The sequence below is a fragment of the Haliaeetus leucocephalus genome, unplaced genomic scaffold (assembly GCF_000737465.1).
Source record: "Haliaeetus leucocephalus isolate CR32 unplaced genomic scaffold, Haliaeetus_leucocephalus-4.0 Scaffold0, whole genome shotgun sequence".
Lineage (NCBI taxonomy): Eukaryota > Metazoa > Chordata > Aves > Accipitriformes > Accipitridae > Haliaeetus > Haliaeetus leucocephalus.
In genome coordinates this window covers 5,263,961-5,281,351 of record NW_010972436.1, presented here as the reverse complement: position 1 = coordinate 5,281,351, position 17,391 = coordinate 5,263,961, and the positions used below count along the sequence as shown (strand labels likewise).

The following is a 17,391-nucleotide window of genomic DNA, read 5'->3' as shown; positions in this document are numbered from 1 at the left end:
CAGAGACATCATCTGAGCATGCAGTGATGGAGGTAGAAAGCCAGAGCCCAACTGGAATTGCATCTGTTGAGGGGTGTCAAAGGCAACAAGGACTTTAATGCAATAAGTACAGATTTTTTTAATGCAGTAAAAATAATTAAAATATGGGATGATTTGGCTTGTTTCAGTTAGATCCCATTAGTTTGTGGACTGTTTGGTTTGCTTTCTGTCTCTGTGTGGCTTGGCCCAACACCTTGCCTGCTTCTGGAACACAGTTCCCTGCTTCTTTGCCTTCTGTGTTTCCTTTCCTTGTGGCTGTCCACCACTTTTCCCTTAATGTGGTGCCTGTCTTTTGGCACATACTGGTCTCTGCAGGTGCTTACTCATTAGCTTTTTTTTTTTTTTCTGAGGATCCTTCTGTCCTGGTCTCCCTCATCCTCAGACAAATTTGATGTTGACAGAGTAAGGGCAAGAAATTTAAATGTTTTGGAATGTATTTTCTCATCATTTCAACTGGAAGGTTTTTTTCATGTTTTCTTTGGACCCCTCCACTTGAGACACCCAAGAAGAAAATTTTGGCCTAGAGAGTAGAAGTTGTCTTTTTTCAGAAAAGAAACCTTCTATCTGCTTAAAAACCAAGCTAAGAAACTGAGTAGTCTTCTGGAATATGCCACTGTGACTAAGGTTGGGAGATAGATGAGGGATAAAAATAACAAGTGCTGCTTAATTTTGGGTGCATCTTAGGGAATTTGCTCATGCCATTCAAGTTTTATCATCATTGAAGCCACTGGTGCTAGATTCAGCTGTGAGCCTTGAGTCGAGAAGAATTTAAGCATGTGTTTAAGTCTTGGTGATTGTGATGAGACTCGAGCAAATGTGTGGAGTTTAAGCAGGCTGTGCTTTCTTCAAAGTGGGACTCTATGGGAGAGCCTGTTTCTGATGGTTTTGTGACGTGGGTCACTGGAGGTGCCTGGGATGTGAGCCAGGGCTGTGTTTAACCTGCTAGTTCATTGCGTCTCCTTGTTACGTAAAAGTGAAAAGCAGCTGAACTGCGTTCCTTCTCTCCTGAAGGTTTCACTTACGCATGTGTTACTGCTCCCCGTCCCAGCGTAGTCTGTCCAGCGCTCCCCAACCCTGGGAGGTTTCTGGGGAGCCAGGAGCCATCTGAAGCACAGGCCAGCAGGGGTTGCTGTAGGAGTAGGAGATGGAGAAGATTCGCTGCCTCCCTTTTGGAGAAGCCCTCCCTGAGGGTTTGCTCCTGCTGCCCTCTTTTTTCCCTCGAACCGCACCCAATCTCACTTGGGGTCAGCAGTGGCTTCCCAGCACGGAGTAGGTGGCTGTTGCTTACTCACAGCATTGCATATTTTGTACGTTCATAAATTAAATACTACGTTTTGTCCTTACAATGCTAAAATTAACTTCAGAGTTCATATTTTGGCTCAATACATTTTAGATGCTTTTTCATATTGTTTCTGTAAAAGTGGACAGTGGCATTCATAGTGCTTATTTCCAGATGCCCATAGATTATTGCTTTAATATCATTTGTCAGTCAAGAACTTGCTGATTTCCTTCAGGACTGGGATGTAATTGAATTGGGAATGATTAGTTGCATCCTTTTGATTGAATGTTGAGGTTTTTTTCCCTTAATTCCTGTGAAATCACTATTAGCTATTTTGGCTACAGTTCTGTGTTGGGTTGAGGCAGCGCTACATTGTAAATCAATATCTTTTCAAAAAGACTGCTGTAAATTGCCTAGATAGCATATGCATGGTTACTTTGGCTGCAATGCTGCTGCAGAGCCTGGATACTCTGCCTTTCTGGGAACTCCACAGGCAAGTCCATCATATATTTAAAAAAAAAAAAATCTTTTTAGAAAGAGCATGGTATTGCTCATGAAATTTAGACAGAGAAATATTGTACTCTCGGTGCTCATCTGTACCTTTTATATTTTACTCCGCTGGGATTACCCTGTCTTGAGGGATTTCTTTGTTTTCTGCTTTAGATTTCCCCCTTTCTTAGCTGTAGTACAGCCATACCATTTCAGCTTGCTAGTGCAGAAAGATGTTGTGAATTCAGTTGCTGAATGAGCCCGGCCTGACTGCAAACACTAACATTGCTAGAGAGATGCCAAAGAGTTGCAGGTGAATCTAGCCTGACCTGGACAACAGCAAAACGGTAAGATGGGGCTTTTTTAAATATCTAGGATTAATTGGGTGCTGGGGTTTCCCGTTTCAACCTGAAGCCTACTTATCACATGCTTCCAACTTGAGCAGGATTCATTCTGTGCATGTCAGGGTGGGTTTTCTCGGGAATGCTTAAAATCCAGGCAGAGGGAGGCGGTGGGAAGCTGGGAATGCCACATGAGACCTCTTGGCAGCCACCCTGGTGAGACTCCCCGGCAGCACTGCCTGCGGTTTGTAAATATCAGGGAAAAGGTAGGGGAAGGCTTAAAAGCGATGCTTTTCTTGGTACAGCTTTGTATTTCTCTCTCTGGCAGCCTTATTTATTATTGTATTAAGAGGATAGTATGGGCAATTTTTTCCGATATATGCTTGGCTGAACGCCCTCTGGGACAAGTGAGTGAAGGACATGATCAGCCACTTTTTCATCTCTGCTAACAAGTCTGTGCATCTTGCTAGATTTGAATAAATGTCTTTATCAGTTACGGATTTGCTTGGTGGTGGAAGATAAAATTAAAATGATCCTTTATAAATACATGCTATATCATGGAAGTCAGAATATCTTTTTGCCTTGTTAACCTCTGTGATTATTTCTCTTACGTGCTCTATTTAATAAAACAAAAAGTGAGGTAGTAATTTTAAGTAGTCATTCTTGAATGCTTATGTAGGAGTGTGTTGGCAGCGGTTTGGATCTTAGTGGAATATTTCAACGTATGAAAGCTTAGAGCAGCAGCATGTTCAGGGAAAGAGAGGATGAAAAAAGCACTTATCATTAGTACAAGACTGACTAAAATGTGACCATTGTATGGAATAATTTGAATTATTTTTGATGACTTAACTGACAGCTAGTGTGTTTCAGTTGTAGATCAAGGCATTGATTAATCTCAACAGAAATCCAGTAGAACTGAACAAAAAAAATATTTCACCGTATGTTCTAGCATTTAAAGGAAACCAACTGTGGTAGTAATGGTGGGGTGATGAAATATGTTTTTTGCTATTACTCGTTAACAGTAAAAGCAGAGGGTTTTGTTTCTAGAGAAGCGTGTTTATACTTTATGCAATAGGTGAATTATACTCCAAGAAGAGATCAGTTGTATATCAATGTGGGATCAAATAACTAGTTTGACAGGGATTCATGTTTGCTTTTTCTGTACTTGCCAGTTAAGGGGTTTTTCTTCTTTGTCACTGAATATGATTAAAGGGGGGATAATCAGTCTGATCTCAATTATTTTCTGAAGGTTTCATTATTATTTTGCTGGAGCTTCTTATTTAAAAAAACCCACAACTTTCTAAATGTGTGGTACTATATGTACCACAGTGTAAAGTGATGTGGGGCAGGCTGTTTCACACTGTATGCAAACTTAATTTGCATAGTTTTGCCTCAGAAAGTAGAGATGCTTTTTTTTTTTTGGTCAAGAATAACCTTGAATGTTTCTATTACAATAATGATTTCAGCTGCAAGCATTTTTTAATGGAAGTTTTCCTTTGCTTATCCTGTCATACCTACTAATAAATTGCAAACCTTCAGTGCATTTGCTATTGTTTAATGCACAGAAGTAATCCAACCATTTGTGTTTGCTCTCATGTTGTACAAGGAATGAAAGTCCAGAAATTCTAAGGCATGGGGGATTTTTTAAAGCAAATTTTAAATTACTTTATTTTCTTAGTGATATTTTTTCATCTTTGTATATATGTGAAAGTTGTTGCTTCTGCCAGCTTTCTACCTCCAAGTGTTTTTTTCTCCCCAAATGTAAAACCATCAGCTCTGTTCACTGTGTTACTACTGTCTCTGGAGTTCTCCCATTTTAGTTTTCTAAGCTTAAGAATCAATAACGTTTTGGATGTTTTTTATTGATAAATAATATTCCCTATGGTAATATTTAGTGAAATAAAGATCCCAAATTAACAAGGGGGGAAAAATAACGTACAATGTGGAAAATGTGGCCAAAAGTTAAGAATGCAGATGGGGAACATAAGAAATACATAGTTTAATAGGCGGCTAGTGCTGAGTGCTCTACCAAGATTACGATCTTCTCCGTGTGGATCAGTTTTGTAGTGACGCTGAGGTCTGTCATAGCAGGAGATAAGAGCTTACCTGAGGAGTGAATGCTTGCCATAGTCTCCTTCATGTCTCTGACTCCAGATAGAAAGAACTTCAAAAAGTTGGAGTTGAGCAGGCTAAAAATCATCAACATCGCATCTTAGTGCAAGGAGGTGAGCCAGCCTTTGAAGTCCTATAGCAAAAATGGTCACCTAACTGTCTCTTTTCAGCTATTTTGCTGTGTAACTCTTAAACAAAAACAAACAAACAAAATCCCTAAAACCAAACACACACACACACAGAGTTTTTAACATTTTTTCCCCTCGCACTGTAAGCTCGGGTGGGCTATTAAAAAGTTGACCTCCGAGCAGGTACTCTGCCTCAGGCAGGCAGTTCTTGTTTCTCCCAGAGACCCCACAGACAAGAAAACGGATGATCCCATTAAAAGGGCCTGTGCTTAGGCCTCAGTACAAATACGCCCCGTCAATCCCAAGCGGTAGCTGGCGTGGGCACTGTGAGAATGAGTCACCCAGCTCTGCTGGGCTGCCGCTGCCAGGGGTAAGAGATTATTTTGTCCTTTAAGGGAAATCCTTGCATGGTGCCGGCTACCACTGAGCTGACTGCCTCATGCAGGTTTCGGTACGCTGTCCTGGCCTGACCTACGTGGCCAGTAGGAATTTGCTGGGGCGAGAGCTTGTGCGAATGACCTGGTCAGGTGAGGCTTCAGGCTGTCGTATTTGGTGACTTCTCTATAAATGTGAGAGTAGGTATGCCCCTTAAAGCTCACAGGAGCTGCCAAGCAGATCCTGACAGCTTTGTTGGGGTTATTTCCCTTTGAAGTCCTGGCAAAATATTCGTCTGTCAGGCGATGCTATACACAGCAAATTGAGTTTGATAATACTAGTGTTAAAATTTTCCTAAATGTTTCAGGTACTGATGCAATGATAATTACAGCTTACAAACCATGTTGAAATGAAGAATATCCTAGCAAATATTAATTGAAACAACAGAGAGACTGTGTGATACCAGTGCTCCAGAGCCTGTTTCTGAACTAAAGAAAAATGTAGCTGGTGTTCTTAATTCGGGAAGAACAGGTTAAATAATGTGTTTTCTGAGCTTGAGTTCCCTTAGGTAGGTCCATACTGGCTTCCAACATCTTTGATTAGATTTTTCTCTTGGTACCTTGGCAGGAAGGTACATGAATGGAAGGTTGGTTAGATAAGGAACAGACTCTTAAGGACTTTACTTTTTTTAATCCTGCTATCACGATATTAATGTCACAACAACTTCTCCCAGCAGCAGCTCCATCAGTCATGAAGTGCTTCTTCCACGCACATGATGACTTCTGGGTTTTGGTATAGTTTGGTAAATACCTTTCTGTGACTACTTTTTGCTTTTGAGATAAGTGTATTGTATTGTGTCAGAATTATTGATTATATGCATCTCTTTCACATGTGGCATATATTTCACTAATATCTTTCATTCCACTACCTAATATAAGCTTACATATAATTCTGGATTTAGCAATTCAGCAAAAAGCAAGTAGTGAAACAGCAGTTTAGCGTAGTGCTGGGTGTTGAATTCAGGGGGGTGATTTTGTGTTGTAGGATTTTTGAATCAACAGCATAAACAGGTCATTTTGCCTCTGTAAAAGTAAATTTTGGGCTTTTCCTTCTATTGCTGAAGCAGTACTGTGATCTTGCTCTTTTGTTTATCATATTCCTGGGTGGATGAGCTTTCTCTGAAGTTCCTGTATCAGTTCTGGACTGGCCCACAGAGGACGCAGAAGCAGGCAGTTTTATCTGTTAATTGTCTTACTCTATAATGGTGTGCTAGTCAGAAACTTTGTGAAAAGTGTGGGTGGAGATTTTTGTTTTGTTTTGCAAAAATTTTTAGAATTTATTATTAAAATTTCGGTAAGTTAATGCTACAGTAGAACTTGCTATCTCATCCTGCTGACAAAGAGATCTGTTGCAGCTTCTGATTGAAAAAGATTTGTGATAAACTTCAGCTAGATGTTACATAAATGGAAAGGAATCTAAGGTAGTAACAAACATCATATCATCAAGCTTTTGACCCAGTCTGTATCATTCTATCCTGGAAATTGTATAGAATTCATGTTAGTTGTATTTCAATTTTGCTGTGTAGGATGTTTCATTATTTAATGTTAAATCGTATACAACTTAACCTGAAGAGGAAAATACCAAATATTGCCAAGTGAGCAGTAAGGAAATAAAACCAATAGAAAAAAGCATAATGCCTGTTTATGTACTGTGAAAGTTCAGCTTCATTTAATTAAGTTCTGATGCTTTTCAGTCTACAGGCTTAGTACGTTTGAGTATGTCCTCTCCCAGTTTATCAAATCTTTGCGTAAGTGCAAAGAAAATGTATTTAAACCTGTAGAGAATATGTGTAAAATATGCTTGCCCAGACTTTCCTGTAAATAGTGGGTTTTTTTAATGAACAAATGGGTTCCATTGATACATATTGGCTATAGAAATGTTATTTTAATATCGTGCAGAAGAGTTGTCTTGGAAAGTTATACAGTTTAATGATGGGGGTGGTTGGTTCTGCTGCAGCCTGGGAAAGTGGTGGAACCACCACCCTTAACTTTCAAGTCGACAAGGAATTCCCTGTATTTGGCAAAATAATCCAGATTACATAAAATTGTATAATTATAAAATGTGATTATACTGCTGGTAGGCAGCCATGCAGGAAAAGCCATGCAAAATATCTGCAGTCAGTCTCAGTTTTATGAAGTATTTTCATGAGAAACTTAGTGTACTGTAAGGGTGGAGGACTTCTCACTGATGTTCTAACTATGTGATTTTTGACCAATTTGATTCTTGGGATTTGTTGTTTGTTGAAAGTGATTCAAGAGGATCTTACAGCTTTGGAGGTGCAAATTGCCACCAATTGCAGAAGGCTTGGCTGTTTTGTACTGTTATACCTTTTTCTTTAGAATTGATTTGAGCACAGTCATAAGTCTACTGCAGCGTATGTTTTTGCTTGAACACATCAAAGCAGCAGCAGTGATTTTCATTTCTCTGTTGAAATACCTAGTTTTTTGAAAATTAAGCATTATCTCTATGCTGTTCAGAGAATTCTTATAAAATTGCAGTTGTCCTTAAGATGAGCTCTTCTCAGTATCAGTTTGAAATCTCTCCTTTTTAAGTTTTATGTGTCTTTGCAAGAAAAGATATACTGGAGTGTTCTTCATACTCTGAATAACTTTAGATGCTATAATTTTCATTATGCCCCCAATAAAATTCTGAGTGGTGGGACATGGTATGTTTGCAGGGGTTCTGCTATTTTTTTCCAGCATAGCACATTGTGTACTGAGAAGCAAGTTTCATTATGCTTCCTTACACCTTTTTGCTTTAAAAGTTATTGTGCTACTGCAAGTCTGACAAACCTGCAGTAGCTGCTAGAAAATTCCTTTAAGACTTTTCATTCAAGTTTTACAGAATCCTGTAACCAGGTCATTTACCTGAGGAAAAAAAAAAAAGAAAAAAGAACAAGTTAAAAAAAAGAAGTCAGGTGTATATGAGATCCAAACACAGATGAGGATTCTCTTGATATAATTGTTTGTGAAGCTGGACTTGTCATCCTCGTCTGAACTCTGACTTCCATGAAAGAAAACAATGGCAGAAAGGTTGTGGATGGCTGTTATGAAGTTTTCTGGGAGACTGAGTTGGAATGTAGGTTATTCAAATCTCTGAACAGTACTCGCACAAGAGAATAATGACAAAGCTGAAGCTCTTTTTCTGTCTATACCTTTATCCTGTGCTGATTTGATAGAGGATACCTTGTCAAATTCAGTGGTTTGGAAGATAATACGGAAGAGAGCAGATCTAGAATCGCTCAGAGAGCTTGTTTTTCCTTGTGACATTGATCTGCCTTGGAAGCTGCGTTTCTCAAGCTGTAGGGTTGTTGACCTCAGGGATGAAGCACCTAAGAGCAGGAGAGATTTCTTTCTTGGTACTAGAATGAAACTTTAAAATGCATTAGCAGAATAAAATAGAGAACTTTCATTACCTAGTTTTTGCTCTAGCTTTTGCTAGAGATAGTAAAAAAAAGGAACTTTGGAAGAGAAGGTAGGAAAGGAAAGAAGAAAAAATGCAGAAAAGAGGGAAGGGAATGAAGCAAGTAAATTTTTGTGTTTTTTTTAAATGAAGGAATTGGTTTGAATGAAGGAAGGAGAGCCAAACTAATTTACCATTCTAGTCTTGAATTATTTCTTGGGAAGCACTTTTTAAGCATCTGCTGAAGACTCCCATTGGTTTGTAAAGGACAGTACAGCCTGCTGCTTCAGTGCAATGAAGGTTGTTGTCATACCTGACACAAAATGGTTGTAAAACCTTTCCACCTGCAAATGCATATATTTTGCAAAGATGATTGTGAAACCTGTCCCCTTCCTCTTTTCTTTTTATAAGAAAAGTGCTCTGCAGCATATATGTGAAGGTCGGTCTTGAGTTCTTAAACTACCTTTGTCTGATGTTTCAGTCTGAAACAAACTCTCTGGTTCATTGTAATTATAAATGAAGTTTTCATCTCATCATGTCTCATTGCTTTCATCTGACTTCAGGCTCACCAGATAGAAGAATTTAGTTGACTTCTTAGTTGTGTAGTTGGGTTTAAGTCTTATACTGTCAATTGCATGACCATATCTGACCAATAGCGGTATTTTTGTTGTAGTCCCTGCTTGTAGGAGAACAATTCTTGTTTTTATTTTGCATGAGAAGTACTTGATATGACATGTGAAAGAATCAAAGGTCTTGCTAGGGATAGGCAAAGGAGCCTAAAGGAACTAGGTAAAACCTATTTTCAAGGCATGGAGTTGCTTACCATTTATTTTATTAAAAACCTTACCAAAAGCCTCATAATTTAGCAAGAATAGGCATTTTGCTGTCAAGTCTCTCAAGATTTCTCACACTTGAATGTGGCAGTGGGAAGACTTACCGCATTTATGGATGCGCCTTTGATAACTTCATGATCGAGGGGAGTGTTGGAGGATAGACTAAAATTATAAACCTGTAAACTCAGAAAGACTTAATATAATGTTCGTACAAAACTACTAATAATGCACTTATGGAAGGAAAACTGTATAAACTTGCACTGGCACATGTAGCCATCTGTTGGAGCAGGAGGCTGATATGGGAAAGGGATTGAAAATATTTTTTTAATCTTTATTTTTAAATGCTGTTCATATGGTTACAGAGGAGGATAGACAACAGATACAAATGAGTAACTAAGTAAAAGAGTATAGAAACCACCTGTCACAATTTCATGGGAGAGTTTTTATGTTCAGACCTTTCTCCACCACTCTGCTGATTACCAAAGAGTTGCTGGCTCATGCCCGGAGCTGGAAGCTGCCTCTCCCAGGCTGACACCTCTGTTGATCCGCTCTTCTGTCCTCCTGCTTGGTTTAGTGGAAGAACGACCCAACAGCTTTTGGATGCTGTCAGTCCTGAACCAGGTTAATGGAAGCAGCAGCCCGGTTGTAATTGCAGGAAAAGCTTGAATGCTGTATTACATGCCACTTACTTTGAGGCAAACCTGAGCATCGTGCAAGCAAAAGGAAGAATTTATTTGCCAGGCTTTATTACTAACACAGTTATTGTATTTTGGGGCATAAGTACAGAAATAGAGCAAACCACCCCTTTAGATCAGCTCTGTTGAGTTTCTGTCTCTTTTCATGTGTGTTACAGGCTGTCAGGACTTCTGCATGACCTTTATCTGAGACCCTGTCCTTAGGTGACTCCTCCGGACGACTGTTGTCACAGAACAGGGTTTTGCTTTGAGGACATATGTAGGCTTTTATAGACCTAAAATCTAATCTGGGTTCTCTTCAAAATCAGACCTTTTATCCCTGCGAGGAGAGGAACATCAACTTTAATGGACTGAAACCTCACTTTTCTGAAGTTACGCTGTGCTATGAACAGAAAAAAATACTAATTTTAGAAATGCTTAGCTACACTTTGCCATGTCCAAGGGACATACAGTCATGTGCAGTAATTCCTGACTCCAGGATTGCACTTGATTCAGTAATTATGCTAATATTCAGCTATTAATTTAGCAGAATAAATATGTGCTATATTGCAGGTCTGGGGCGGGGGGGGGGGGAGAAGAAGTTGTGTAAGCACTGCCCATAATAACTTCCAGTATAAAACTTTATTTTTTCCTTGATTCAGGTGTTTGAACTTCTCAGATTTGTATGATCTTGGGATTCCTACTCCAGGTCTGATCACTTGGCCTTTCTGTGAGAGTGACTTGTTTCTCACTTGGCAATTCAGCACAGACATTTAATCTGCTCATTGAGTTCAGTGTTTCAGACAAACACAGAGAATTAATGTCAGAACTTCCAGTTCAAAAATTCTTCCATCTGGCACTTCAGTGACCTTTTTATATTTGCCTTCTTCCATATGACAAAGACAGTTGGTTTAACATCAGCTTCGACTTCAGAAATAAAACGGCCATTTTTGGAGAGTGCCTTTGAGATGAGCTGTGGGAGATGTATGGGTAAGTTTGTGCTAGGTACAGCAAGGAGCATACCATATCCCCAGATACCATTTTCAGTCTCCAAGCTTTTTTTTCAGTTGTGTTTGCTTATTCATAGCTAGCATTGCTAGCAATCTCTGCATCCAAATAAAGCTGAACAAATAATACCCAAGACATGAATTATAGTTCTGGGACACAGTTGAGCCTGTTATCCCCAGAGGTTACCAGAGAGAAACAACAGGCCATCAGGGCAGGAAAAGAAATACCTATTTTATAACCATTTTTTCCTCACATATTCCTTCCTTCCTTGTGTGACCATTACTCGATTTCTTGTCCTTTGTTTTTTCCCCCTTTATTCTTCTACCTTACTCAAGTTCTCTCACTGCTGTTTTTAGCTGTGCCCATCAAATGTTCAAACCACAGAGCTGGTGCTGGTGATTACAGGGAAGAGTGAGTGTTGAAGGAGCTCTTTCAAATTTGGGCCTGATTGCACTGGTAGTTCCAATATGAACTTGCTGGTGATGTCGTGCAGCATTACCTGCTCTACTTCCCCTTTCACAATTTTATTTGCTCCCTTATCTCATCACTTGCTGTTCCTTGATCTTTTCCTGTATTGTAGCTTTCTCACCAACTGAACTCTCTTCTCGATCCATTCGTGTTTCTGCTTGTGAGTGCAGCAGCCTTTTGCTGACCCTCTCTTCTCAGGGGAGATGGAGAGTGCTACCAGCTGGGACAAGAAGAAGCAGACAAGACCTGTGGTTATAACAAGAAGGAGCCGCCCTGCTGCTTTGTTTTTCAAAGAGAATGATTCTCCAGATAGCTGCATTTTTATTTTGAACAAAGCTGCTTATAATACTCCAGAACATTCCCAAATTATGTTTTATAAGTAGCAAATGTCACATTCCAGTGCTGCCAGAATCCGCAGATGACTTGTGTAGTTCCCAAGGCACGATAGAAAATAACATGCTTATAAAAGATAATGAAAACTTGTATCCAGATAGGATTTTTTTCAGTGAAAATTAATGCTGGCCTTATGCTCTCAGCAATTCAGCTGTTAGGTTAGTAGTCACTTGGCTATTTTTGATTTTTTCTTTATTCATCTGTCAGCTAAATGCAAGTGCTAAATCTTATTCTCTGTAATAGTGAGATTGTTGTGCTACCTTCCAGAGTGGTTTGGCTCTACAAATTATAATCTATATCTTCATAACATTTAACTTAAAAAAGCCCAAGTGCTTTACAAAATTAATTGGTGCTCCCAGTTTCTGCTTGTGATAGGGGCAGGATCGTTATTACAAACAGAAAAATGGAATTGTGGAGAGGTTAAGTGACTTCCTTGCCTCAAGTCACTCAGTAATTTATTTATTTTTGCTGGGTGGGTGCTAGGTCTTGCATTTCCCTATATCAAGTCCTTTCGTACTACTTCTCTTGGAATGGTACAAATAGGGGGAATTCAGATGATTTCTTCTGATTTTTCAGTAAGAATTTTGGATGTTTGCTCTGGTATTACCCAGCTGACTACTTTTTCCCGGGATGTACACAGTGGCAATGACTGATAGAGGATAGCAGATGGATGGCAATTTTTTAATATTTTACATAAGTCCATAGGTACTGGATGACCAATGTAAACATTTGTAGGATGTTAAATGTAGGAATTAAAAAACAGATAATGCATCTTCTTAAAAGACGTGATGCGCTTCAGAGTAGTATGTCTTTACACTATACAAACATTCTTAGGTTTTTTCCTTCTGTGTGGTAGGATGTCTGGTCTGTCATGCCAAAGTTGATTGTTCTTTGTTATTGAGGATATCTTTATTCATATGAATAAATTCCACTGATATGGGACAGCCTATCTTTTACTAAGTACCCTAACAGGTGATTAATTCAGGGGGCATTCATGACTGGTTTTAAAATTCATGAACCATAAGGACTATAAATTACTTACATGTTTTAACTGATCGCTCTCACTCTTTAAATGCTATATTACTTTAAACAATAAATAAGTTAATCCAGCAACCTTTAATTCTAAGAATCCTGTTTTTCTGGGACCTCTTAATTTTGCTGACAGTGATGAAGTGAAAAAAATCTTGCATTGAAACTGTATCACGATAACTAAATCTGATAAACCTTTTTTTTTTTTTTTTTTTTACATTAATCCCAAATGCAGATTAAGGAGTATTGCTTGAAATGATATAAGGTGATTCAAAGAGACATCTTTATTTAGAAATTATTCCATGAATTGTTATACTGATTTTTATTTATTTGATGGGGCTTATTATGGACATTATGCATGGAGCAAAAATACACTTCTTGTGATTTCAGTCTCTTAACTTCAGCAGTAGTCTTTATGGGAAAAATGTGGCTATATGAAGACATTATGTCTTGAGATACGATACTCTGATGTTAGGGTGGGGCTGTAGGAAACTGTAGCCCAGTGATCCTTACTAATGTAATGATGACTAAGCCTGTTTACCCTAGAGCAGCAGCCTTGGGATCTTCTCAATTGATTGTGAGACTAAATAGGGTGAGATGGGAAAAAAGATTGTCCAAGCTGTTCTGTTGTCTGTCATGCATTGCCTTCTGATTCTGATCAGCAGCTAAGAAAGTTGCAAAGTATAAACTATGTTATGCTTTTTTGTGGTTCTAAGATTAGGAATTTTGAAGTGCCCTTTCTTTAACGCTCTAGGTGTGTGGTAATGGCTTTTTTTTTACTTTAAATAAATATAAACACATGGAGAAACACTAAAAAACCTTTTAATACCAAACTGCACTAACTTTAATGGGGCTGCTTTTTATTTTGCTTTACGTTGCCAGAATCTGTGATAGGTCAAGTAATATTGGAATTGACATGAATATTCTGATTTTCTAGGTAACTCTTCCCTTTGCTATTTCTTTCAAAAGTAGAGAAGAGCTCTTCAGCCAACTGCAAAGTGGCTGTTCGTGCTGTAGCTTTTAAGTGGCAAAATTACTTATGTCTCATCATCTGTCTTTTTATCTTACCTTTTTAGTTGAGACTGAGTAAATAACTGTGGACAAATTTAAAAAGTGGGTTTATTTCAGTCATCAGGGTGTGGAGAATATATAAGATACCAGTGGCTGCTCTGGTGACTACTTGGTGTATTGGCATACTGTTTGGCAGGAGTGTGTGTAACAACTTGGGGAAATACAACTGTGTATTTAACATTAACGATCCTTATGTGAGAAATGTAACTGGCAGGATGTTCATGGAGAGGTGCTTCTGTTGGACCGTACCTGGGATGACAGGCATATTTTCTCCAAGGCTGGGGTCAGGGACTCTCAACTACTAATGCTGTTACCTCGCCGGGTAGAAACAGTCATTGCTATTTTCAGATTAAATCCTTTCCCAGAAAGACACCGAGTCCCTGGAAGTTTCTGAGTGCTGCTTTGGAAGTGTTTTTCCAAACAGTAACTTCAAACACAAAAAATAAGTTTCTGTAGGATCACTCTGTTCTCTGTTGAGAAGAGCAAGACTCCTTCCAAAGGGAGATTGGGTGTTCGAGTCTAGTTTAGGTTTTCCAGGACTTTCATCTTGGAACCGAAGCAGAGACTTGGTGAATGAATGTCCTACATGTAAAGTTCTCTGGTGTGAATACCATACATACCATTGCCGTTGTTTTGTTTTACCTTTTTTACATGGTGGAATTTTTTTTTATTTTTTTATTTTTTTTAATTAATCATCTGCCCCTTGTCCCTGCTCCTCTGTCACCGTTTTTGCCAACATCTGTTTTTCGGCATGCTTCTCTGAGGTACTGCTGTTGGGATTCCTGCCAGGCGGGAACTTAGGTGGCAGAAAGCAGCCGTACTCTCTCTTACGTTTGATGTCTGGGGCCACCTAACATGCCCAAGGTCATGGTGAATTGGCCAGTGACTTCCCTGAGCCTTTACTATCTGACATAAGTTTGGAAGGACAGTAATGTCTGCTGAACAGTCCTTACAGGACAGTTTTTTGAAGTATTGCCTGTTCCACTTGTAATAATCTATGTTGTTAAATGTATTAAGTTAACTGGCCTATTTTTAAATCCTGTTTCCTATAAAGAAGAGGGAAAGCATAAACAAAGATCCCATTCCTCTGGTCCCCATACTTATGAGGTCTGCTGGCAGAAATACCTCTTCTGAAAGTGATAACTGTGACTTTATTGCACCACTTTTAAAAGCCAGATAGTTTCTGAAATAGTTTATACTTCTGAAAGTTAGGCTTTGAATGTAGTTTTTGGTGGGAGAAGTACCAAATCATGGCAGTAACTCCTGAAGGGGCAAGAATCACTTAAAGTGTTGACATACCTTAATGTTTACTTGTATGATGACTTTTGTTAAAGAAACAGTAATTAAAATTGCTTAATGGCTCATGCTGTTTGCTAGACAGAAGTTTTTTTAAATGGATATCACATTCGTACTGAAAAGTTCTTGCCTCCTTTTTCTCTTGATTGCATTTGTTGCTAAGTAGTATTTAGCCTAAGTCAAGGATTTTTCAGCTTCTCGTGGCCAAGCAGCAAGAAGGCTGGAGGGGCACAAGAAGTTGGGAGGTGACACAGCCAGGGCAGCTGACCCAAACTGGCCAAGAGGGTATTCCATACCATGTGACATCATGCCCAGTATGTAAACTGGGGGGAGTTGGCCTGGGGGGATCACTGCTTGGGAACTAACTGGGCGTCAGTCGGCGAGTGGTGAGCAACTGCACTATGCATCACTTGTTTTGTATATTCCAATCCTTTTATTATTGTTATTATTATAGTTATTAGTTTCTTCTTTTCTGTTGTATTAAACTGTTCTTATCTCAACCCACGAGTTTTACTTTTCTTTCCTGATTCTCTCCCTCATCCCACTGGGTTGGGGGGGAGTGAGTGAGTGGCTGGGGTGAGTGAGTGAGGTGCTTAGTTACTGGCTGGGGTTAAACCACGACAAAAGCATAATTGTCATCTTGTGTATGACAAACCAAGATATCACCTGTGTTGTCTCTACATACATTTGAGGTAAATACTTGTAATAGTTAAGATGCCATTGATCACATCTTCATGTAGCACCCGTTTTGGACTGTGGTGGCATTTGCAGCATCTCAATGAGTGTCTGAGCCCCACTGTTTTAAGTACAGCATTATTTAGATTTATAGAGGAAGGGCAAGAAGGGATGATGAATCATGTAGATTGACTTTCTATATGCCATGAGCTCTTACACTTGTTTAAATTTGTGTTTTATTCTGGTAATTGTAGCTAATGCAGATATTCAGAGACTGCACTGACAAGAGATAGTTTCCACTACTTTCTGGATTGTCGTCTTCATTGGCATGCACAAGGGTTGTTCTGCATGTAGCGTTAGTAAAAAAATAGTCCCCACTCTGAAGAACCTATGGCTTATGTAGATAAAATAGATGAAATAGAATAGTGTAAAAAGAAAGGTCCTGTCTTACAGATGGCAAAATGGACTCAGAGGGAAATTCTGACTCACCCAGAGGATCACACAGGAGCATCCAAAAGAGGCTGAAAATGAACATGTGTCCTTTGTGACAAATACTATGCTTTAACTGGAAAATGGTCCTTACTCTCCTATGCAAAAAGAAAGCTGGAAATAAGAGGGTGGGTTAGGCATCTCCTGATTACCAGTGAGGAACTACCAGGTGGTAGACAGTGGTTCACAGGTCTAAGAGCTTCTGATGCTAAGTATTTGTATGTATCATTTGAGAGGCTGAAATTTATAAGAATAACTTTTGTTATGGACTACAAGGGGAAAATGATACTTGAAAGGCTGAATTAGTGTAATAGAAAAATTCAAATCTTTACTGTTCATAAAAGTGATCTGGTCGTGCTAGTGAAATCTAAGATCACTTGTATGCACAGAACATCTTCAGAATATGTTATGCATCGGTCTTGCTCAGTACACTGTTGCTTTTTTGCATGTTAAGTCACTACAGAATAAGTTCTACCATTAGCTGGACACAAGACTGGCAGGTCAGCGTGCCCGCTGCCCAGGGGCAGAAGCAAGGCTATTGTGGTAGCGTAGCTCTTGCTGATGGAGGGAGTCCTGAAATTACCAATGAGTTTACTGCAGCCTTAAGCTGTGTAATTTTGAAGTTACAGCCAGCGGTCAGTACTGATGTTTTAGACCTGCTCCTTTCAGATTTCACAGAGCAGAGTTTCAGCATGAAGTTGGACTAGGCCTATCAATGACAGAATGTAAAACAACCACTTAAATACTGTTTATCTTCAGAGTTTTATAGGCAGGGTAGATGGATTGGAAATGTGTACCCTTCAACAACAGCATAAGCTCAGCTCTGTTGGCTTCACAGTGCGCTGTGGTCAGTGGTCACTTGGAGAGAATGTTTTATTTCTGCTAGGGAACTCTTGATATAGGTGAGGGAGAAGTGATGAATGAACCCCCTTGCCAGCGCTGGCAGGAGAAGCACTGCAGTTGCAGAGCAGGCAGAGGAGCGCAAGGGAGCAGCCCCTGCTTTTGCACTTCTCTGCGGTGTTCAGTCTTTCCCACTGGTGATGCTGGTGTTCAGCCTGTGCATCCACTGAGGTGTTTGACTTCTGAGCGGGGGGCTGGTTGGTGTACATCGTGGTTTTAGTCATTTGCAAGTTTGAAGTTGGCTATTAGAAGATGATTGTGGGGATTTTTATCCTACTCCAGATTCAGTCAAGTGACCTGAAGGTTGAAGTGTCTCCCTTCAATATCTAA

At 39.4% G+C, this 17,391-nt stretch overlaps 1 protein-coding gene across 1 annotated transcript in view; it reads left to right on the top strand.

The window, feature by feature from the left end:
• Positions 1-1,742: 1,742 nt before the first annotated feature.
• Positions 1,743-17,391, top strand: part of CDK14 (cyclin-dependent kinase 14) — a 255,308-nt gene continuing 239,659 nt past the window's right edge. Inside the window, exon 1 of the mRNA XM_010573893.1 lies at positions 1,743-1,811. Coding sequence (XP_010572195.1) covers positions 1,743-1,811 — 69 coding nt within the window. The remainder of the gene's footprint in view (positions 1,812-17,391) is intronic.